This window comes from Ylistrum balloti, unplaced genomic scaffold (assembly GCF_031769215.1).
Source record: "Ylistrum balloti isolate Yb309-2 unplaced genomic scaffold, AGI_CSIRO_Ybal_v1 Utg370578, whole genome shotgun sequence".
NCBI lineage: Eukaryota > Metazoa > Mollusca > Bivalvia > Pectinida > Pectinidae > Ylistrum > Ylistrum balloti.
This window is the reverse complement of record NW_026782360.1, coordinates 600,325-607,657: the sequence shown is the minus strand read 5'-3', so window position 1 is coordinate 607,657 and position 7,333 is coordinate 600,325. Positions and strand designations below refer to the sequence as shown.

The following is a 7,333-nucleotide window of genomic DNA, read 5'->3' as shown; positions in this document are numbered from 1 at the left end:
GGATGTACCAGCTGTCCATAGTGAGAGGCAAAATAAAGAAACATCGAAAGTACATAGTAACATATTTTTCTCGTTTATTTCAAATCTCATAAACTCGATCACTAAGACAGGATATGTTAAAAGTAATTAATACAGTCGGATGATTAGTCGTTGGTTATTTCCTTTCACGTTATTTGTCTTTTGCAACGTAATGTATGTCTGTTGAAAAATTCTCCTCGCACCTCGCTCCAATCGAAACGCATTCCTAGATAATTAATGTCGATTTCAAGCCATTTTCTTGTTATCACTTGTGTTAAATTGACTGCAAGAAGGCGGTATGTTTATATTGCATTGAAGTACATGACACTTTGGAAGATTTGAGGATTTTACTTTCGCTGTAGAAAAAAAATATTTATCTCCAGATCAAAGAGATTGTGCAACCAAGACATCTCACCACATGTTGTACAACGTAGATTGTTTACATGGATGTGTTAGACATCAATACTGAGAGACAACGTGGGTTTTGAGAGCCGAATATTGTGTACACGCTGCGAAATAATTCGTTAGGCTGCTTGCTTGTGCCCCGTTTTATTGATATAGAAGTTTCTGTAACCTCTCGTCTCAGCATTGAGGATTTTTGTTTATATATATATTAAAACAAGATTTTCTATGCCGTGTCTTTTAGTGTTTCAGAAAAAAACAAGCATGGTGCTTCATCATTGTAATGAAAATAGTATGATCCTACAAAACATTGTATTCTGATGGACGAATATTTTATATATACCAAATTAATGACAACCTGACGAATGTCGTGGTATCTGGAAAATTTACATATCAATATTTGTCGACAGAGTTAACGTATCAGTGATAAGGAGGTAGACATTTAAAGAAATTGATATTCAGATGCTTCATTGTGCTTCAGAATGACAAAAATGTGGGAATATTGTCTCCAAAAATTGACAGGTCTTCGCGTCGACACAATGATCGACATTTTGACAACAACGGTAACCTCGCAGTGACATTCCTATAACAAACGTGACGTATTAAGCCTCACGATCGTTATCTTTCTGTCCAGGATAATTACATCTTATGTTCCCATGTTTATGGAGATTACATGTCAAATTTGTTCCTAATTTGTCTCTCGATGACCTTTCCTCACTGACAGTATTTCTTAAATAGACTCTACATATTGAATAACACACTATTTAACCACTTTAATAATGTTTAAACATCTCACAGCAACGTACACACAACAATGTCAATGAATATTCAGTTCTAAAGCGCGACTCTTCAAATATTGCTGCTTCAAATTATTTTTTCATTGTTTCTTTGTCCTTAGCATCGCCTCCTGATTTTGATATTTTTTTTCTATTGTTCTATCCTCTTGATAGTAAGATTTTTCTTAAATAATGGTTATTTATAGTGGAAATGTTAAATGAGCCACCACGATTTATATAGAACTGTTACCGCTTTCTTGTAAAATATCCCATAACAAAACAAAAAACAAAACAAACAAAAAGACCTAACATGTCAACAAAATCATAATGTAAACTCAACTTCAATAAAACAATGGCAAAATATAAACAAAGCAAAGCTGTATATGGGGACTCCTAAAAGAATTATGTAAAGGGAATAGGGCCAGGTGTTCCGAAAGTAAGAGCACGAAATGTCTCTTTAAATAATGACACAAACATGTGTGTGTCATATAATGGGGAACCTGATACGACTGGTCGAATGAAGGAAGTATATTTAAAGCGACAAAATGTTTTAAAAACACTTCTGCCAGAACCATCAATACAAGACATATCTTGCATATTCTTGTATTGATCGGCTTGCTGGGGTGACAAAAGTATTGTTCTTCTTCTGTCTTTTATTATTTTGTGAAGAATTTTGTTCACGAGTCACATATCAAATGCCTGTCAAAACATTCACATGGACATATAATAGCATTGCTTTCTCTATATGTTCGCCGTAAACATTAATTTAACTGGCGATCTCTTTAGAATTCGGTAGCTTAATCATCATCATACGACGTTTTCGTTCCCTGAGGCCATTTTGATTTAGCTGTTTTACCTGAGTCACTGCTCATCTTCTTTTCAAAATGTTATCTTATCTGGGGATTTTTTCATCTTTAAACCGATCTCAGTAGGGATTAAAGCTCTTGCAGATTCTGTTTTCCTGAACGGTTCTGTCTTCCTGAACAACAATATCATTACTTTATTTCTGGAGGAGTTATTGTCATTGACAAACATTTCATTCTTTTGTGGATATGTCCTTTGTTGGTTTTGTTTTCTTTGAAGTGTTGTATACATTAGGACCATGAAATGGTATAGCAATTGGTGTTTTTTTCTGAATATCATTGCATTTGATCAATTATTTGAGAGCAATTACTCCTTTTCAGCATCTTAATCTTGTCCGGTTGTCATTTTTAACCAATGTCTTTGACACTTCATATGTCAGCGAGTTTCTTTCAGAGATGATTTGTGATTTGTGGTTTCGTATGTGTTATCATCAAAGCATAAAATCTCAAATGAAAACTTATTCAAGATTCTGTATGTATTGTGATAAATATCTTTATTCTAGGCCTATGGTATAGATAGTGTTTACATTTTCATTGTACAAATTTTCCGATTCTATTGTTATGATTTTGATTTCGTGTTTGAATATTTTTTTTCACTATTCTTAGGATTGGTCGTCAAAGCTAACCGAATGATGGCGTTCATGTTTCACTTTCAACCTAATTCTGATTGGCATTGTTTAAAGTTATTTCGTTTCTATAGGATTTTAGTATGCTTGAATCGTTTTCATTTTTAAGCTTAGTTTGACGTAAACCTAGCTATTGAATGGATGTCAATGAATGCTTCTATAAATCGTCACCTCTTGTTCCACAAGCGTAAGGCATCAGATTTGATTGAATGAAAAGCCCCTTTGGGTAATGATCAGAAACGTTAACAAAATGATGCTACTGGTTCGTTGTACACTTTTACTGTGTTAATCGACACGTTTACTTTACAGTGAGGCTCAATCCTGATGATAGCGCCAACAATGTGGTTCCATGATCGGCGCTGTGCTGCCCTCTCAGCTGGCAATGAAAACGAAAGATGGAAATTGTTGAAAATAAGTATAAATCAGAATTTATTCACTGAATAACTTAGGACAGATGGTAATCGTTTATGTCTGTCACACACGTGACACCAGTTAGATGGCCATCGCTCTCCCTGGACCATTACACAACCACAGCTGTCCTTATAACACCGAGATCTGTATGTTAATTATATGGTCGGTTGACACACATGTATGCGAGATTATTATATATCAAATCGTTTGTTCTGTAAAGCTCATACACAATTGTCCACCATCAGTCGTAGCAATTTGACTGCCGAGGGCTGTCTCTCCTTTCTTACACGAATATTATTAGCAAGTGTATGTCTAAAAGGCAATTTAGATTTTGTATGAGAGTGTACCGTTATATTTGTTTGTTGTTTATCTTGGCTCGGAAGTTCTATATATCAACACAATTAATAACTCTAGGTATGGCGATTGGTTTCGATCTCTATACAATTGCCTGCGATAAACAATCCTTTATATCACTCTCAGAAATGTCATCAAATGTAACCAAATTCTACCGTCTATTAAGTGTTCAATTATTCAGGACGTTGTTGTGTATAAGTCTGTGAAATATTATTGATTAGTCTGTTGGGCTATGATGAAATAACACATCTTATTATACAATGCCTTGTGTTTGCTCTAGTATATACTGGAATCAAATATCCTGTTTCCATGAGATAACGTGACCTTGTAATTTTATTGCACGATGAAACTGCACGATGACGTATCAGTAATTATGACGTCATAAAGAATGTCATCTGAAAATTAAAAAGAATGAATTTCGTGCGTTTAATTGTTGTTGACTGTATCGTTTACCTCTGGCTGACTGTGGGATTCCTGTGTGAATCTTTTTGCTATACTCGAGAAGATTCGAAACATTTTAAAGCAGTTGTAATATCAGGTATGAAATTAAAAACACAATGGAAAATTTTGTAACAAGTCTGTAGGGATGTTTTTCGTAATTATGTCATTAAACAGAGTTTGATCATGTCTTCTCCTGCTAAAGTAAAGAATATTCGCCCTCGGTGCTGGTAGTTGAACACATGTTATTGCCGAGCACAATTTAAAAATATTGCCAACAACCAGTCCCTCGGGTATAATACATTGACTATAGCATGGGATGACATGAAATATCAGTATATCAGATAGGAATGTAACTGTCATCTTCAATCACTTGTGGAAACCAATGTATGGATTGATACAAAGACGTCGAAAAACCACCTGCAAGGGGCATTACTCTTAATCTTTGACTTCACCAAAATTGAACCTACGTGTTTGAGAGCTTACACATGAGTTTGGTCCGTGATTAAAATACAGTTTTGTATCATGGATTTTAAGTATTCTCATGTCTGTTGACTTTGAATGAATATTCCCTACTTTTAAGTAAGAAATTGGAATTAGGATAGTAACACTGACTCGGTTCAGTAGATGTTTTCTGTGTAATCACTGGACTGTGTAAGAAAGGATCACTATCCACGAAAATCTGGATTCGTATCCGTTCTCCGAGGAAGTATACTGCCTTTTCTTAGTGGATTACAGAGCTGATTGTAATGCGAAAGAAAGTTGCACAAAACGGGCAAAATATAACGTGTGCCACTTTCATTATAGATCACGTTCTCGCTACAAGGAACAGCAAATTCACATGCCGTCAAGTAAAGCATTAGAAACAGCCAGCCTTTTTCAACAGATTGTAACACATCTACACGGTATTAGGTATGAGAGCCTTTTGTCATTCCACATTGATTCACATTCTTTATCTAATATCTTGTCTGTCATAGTAGTACTGGTAAACGAACAACCTTCTGACGCTTACATTTCAGTCATGAATGTAAACAGGATAACACATTCACATATACCTTCTATGGACTGGTAATCATACGTATCGAAGTGTACTGAAAACAAATTACAGGATGCCATCTCGGAACTCTCGGCAGATTACCGGCAACAAAACACAGTTCAATACCTTGTATTTCAGTGTTACCTAGTCAGATTGCAATCAATGTGCACATATCCTGTATGTATAGCTGTGTTTATTATTGTTTTATGCAACGTGCTGTATGCATATTTTACTGAATCAATAAAACATATATGTATAACTACAGACAGGTCCCTTGTCATTTTCACCCATTTACATATAGGAAAGTACGGGTGGATTCAACAATACCTCTTCCAAATATACGCAGGACTAGACATTGCCTGTGGCCATTAATTACCGAGGCTCATATTTACATTAATCTCCGGCACAGGTAAGTGCTGGAGTAAACGTTTATCGAGCCACATACTACCGTGAAGGGAAATAAACAAGTTTTAAGTGACTTTAAATACAAAACATTTGCACGTACTAGCTGATACTGTCCATTGATGTGTTAATAATGTAGTATTCATTAAAGCGTACCAAGGCGAAAGCTTTGCAGACCCGATTAAATTCAGATTTATGACTCATTAGATCTCTAAATAGTTTTAATCTTATCAAACCAGGAATGTGTGTCCCATATGTTTGTATTTATAAAGTTGTTTAAAACTTCAACTTTGAACGTTAACATATATTTATTTTCCTTGCTATTATGATGGTTTGGTATTATTGTGTTTAGGATTTTTTGCCCGAGGGATCAACACGTGTTACATTGACCTGACTTCGAGGCTAGTAACGTCAATTTCACTGTCAGATGTTTGAACTATAAATATATCCTTATTAAGCTTTGGCATAGGTACATATGTGTAACTACGTTTCACTGTGGCACATTAAACATTAATAAAACAATAACAGAACTTCAATTGTACACATACATATCGCCATCCTTATATCTTATGTTTATTCATAATTCCATACACACACCTACGTCATTTATAAACAAACATGCATGAGATACCACCAGATTATTTACCGTTTGCTTTGTTACAATTCCAATACTCCATTCTTATCCACAGTAGTAGGAGTATCAAGTCAAACATTAACACAACAAACCATTCGTGTTTCATTGATCAGAACCATTCACATATGAACGTATGACACAATGTCACAAACCAGAACTACACAAAGTCGTATCACATTGTGTTTCTATATCTTCGATTAATGCGTCTGTTTTCGCACTCTCCAAAGAGTCCTCTGTCACTTTACTAAGACTGTGGGGTGCGAATGAAAACTTGCCCCCCGACCTGCGTTTATTTTTCATATCCCTTCGAATGGCAGCGTGTTCCATATCCCGTGGGGGTGGGGTCGAAGGACGTTTCCGTATCGGACGGAACATATCATCCGGACAGGTACTAGCGCGAGGTCTCTGAAACGGTTCCAATTCATTTTTAAATCCTACATCACTACATCTCCTGAAATCATCTTTAATTTTTAAAGAACCAGTCTCAAATTTCTCTTTTACCTGAAGCTTTCTTTCCGAGAAATCTTCCACCAAAATTTCTGGAAGCACCACAATATTTTCGATCGTCCTCGCACCTTTTCCGGGTGGTGGTCGTATGAGTTTGGAGTCTGAGTTACATCGTGGTCGGATGTCCTCCATAACTTCATTATTTACAACTTTCAATTGATCCATGATGGCTTAAAACATGTTTATCTACAACCTTGTACTCAAATGTTTTAACATGATACAGGACAATGACCGGCAGGGTTAATGTCGTATATGTCCACACTCCACAAATTTATGAGAAGCGGTCAACACTAGCTTGTAGTATCCTCTGTGATCAGTGGTCCTACGGCTATCACCTGTTTTACTACGACACTGAACACGATCCGCCGGTAAAAGTTTACCTCCAGTGACGTCAGAACAGTGTAAATAATGCAGTCCCAGGTCTCACCATACTATCAACAATAATCTCCATAGACTATTTCATCACAGAGTGCTGAAGCTTCACAGATGACTAAATAGTCAGCTGGCTTGATTTATCTGGTACATTAAATAACTCAGGTCAACACTAACACACGGTAATGATATGTTCAGTAGACTGTGATAAATATGTCCTTGGTATATCGATAAAATCATCGTACAGGTGAGGCAAGAAAACACTATCCAACAGTAATGTAGACACCATTCGACATGGCTGAGCAAGTGATCCTTAAGTATCAAAGACTCGGTCCTAAAGTGTTGAGGTTTTGTCCTTCAACTTTGAGGCGTAGCCCGAGACTGTAAACTGAAGTCTGTTGTTCAACACTCATAACTACACCCGGCCACAAAATTCTGATATAAACAAATTCACGTGGAGTCTGCTTTACATAACCAATAAGAATTATAGTAAC

The 7,333-nt window shown here is 36.1% G+C and overlaps 1 protein-coding gene across 1 annotated transcript; it reads right to left on the bottom strand.

Moving 5' to 3' along the window:
• Positions 1-6,104: 6,104 nt before the first annotated feature.
• Positions 6,105-6,632, bottom strand: LOC132556562 (uncharacterized). Its single transcript, XM_060220973.1, has one exon. The coding sequence runs from the start codon at positions 6,630-6,632 to the stop codon at positions 6,105-6,107; it is 528 nt and encodes a 175-aa protein (XP_060076956.1).
• Between the last annotated feature and the right edge of the window lie 701 nt (positions 6,633-7,333).

What these genes read in the sequence shown, in the direction of transcription:
- LOC132556562 (XM_060220973.1), bottom strand. Translation starts at nt 6,632, where the DNA reads ATGGATCAATTGAAAGTTGTAAATAATGAAGTTATGGAGGACATCCGA.